Source organism: Phalaenopsis equestris, unplaced genomic scaffold, assembly GCF_001263595.1.
Source record: "Phalaenopsis equestris unplaced genomic scaffold, ASM126359v1 Scaffold192073, whole genome shotgun sequence".
NCBI classification, from domain to species: Eukaryota; Viridiplantae; Streptophyta; class Magnoliopsida; order Asparagales; family Orchidaceae; genus Phalaenopsis; species Phalaenopsis equestris.
In genome coordinates this window covers 1-936 of record NW_018212022.1, presented here as the reverse complement: position 1 = coordinate 936, position 936 = coordinate 1, and the positions used below count along the sequence as shown (strand labels likewise).

The window sequence follows — 936 nt, the reverse complement described above, 5'->3', positions numbered from 1 at the left end:
GGCATATTTGACTATATTTACGTAAATCCTTTTTAAATCCGGGTTAACAACTTGCATATATTTTAAAATTTATGTATTTTCAGGAAGCGGAACGTGAAATCACGGAACTAGTCGTTAAATTCTTTGTGCCGAGCATCTACGAAGACAAAACGGGCCTCAAAGAATTCACACAAGCAATCCACGGCTTCCATGCCTTGGACATCTACCGCCGAAGCAGACTCTTCATGTTCTCGAAATCCAACCAACCACTGAGAAGTCCACGTCCTCCCATCACCGACTTCGCCCTGATGCGCTCTGCCACGCGGCTCCATGAGGCCGGCATCACCTTCCAACAGAGCCCTTCCACCGCCCTCACAGCCATTGATTTTAAGCCACGCTGTGGCATCCTCACGCTGCCCTGCATAACCGTGGATGACACCACCCAGTACGAGTTTCTCAACATGGTTGCCCTGGAACACCTACATGCAGGGTGCGGCAGCGAAATATCTTCCTATCTTGCCTTCATGGACGCGCTGGTGGACTCAGCTGAGGATGTGCAACTGTTGCACAAAAATGGACTTGTCAACAATGGGCTGGGGAGTGACGATGACTTTGCAAGGCTTTTTAACAGTATGAGCAGGGAGGTGATAGTGGACCAAGGAGGAAGTCTGGGGTCAGTGCAGGTGTCGGTGGAGAAGTATTGTCGGAAAAGGTGGAATAATTGGAAGGCGAACCTGGTGCATACATATTTTAGGAATCCTTGGTCATGCATATCTGTTATAGCTGCTGCATTTGTCATCTTGCTCACTATTCTCTCTACCGTCATCTCTATCTTCCAGTGGAAAAATGTGTGATGCACAGAGTTTACTTGATCAGTTCCTGAGCGCCAATTAACATGATTTAAACGGAATTATATGTTCATTTATTTTGCGTTGAGATATAATTTGTGTTTTTTTT

At 46.2% G+C, this 936-nt stretch overlaps 1 protein-coding gene across 1 annotated transcript; it reads left to right on the top strand.

Annotated features, from left to right (window-relative positions):
* Nucleotides 1–83: 83 nt before the first annotated feature.
* Nucleotides 84–879, top strand: LOC110034673 (UPF0481 protein At3g47200-like; the record flags this gene model as incomplete). Its single annotated transcript, XM_020738920.1, has 1 exon — nucleotides 84–879. A coding segment is annotated over one exon (750 nt), but the record flags the coding sequence as incomplete, so codon positions are not given.
* Between the last annotated feature and the right edge of the window lie 57 nt (nucleotides 880–936).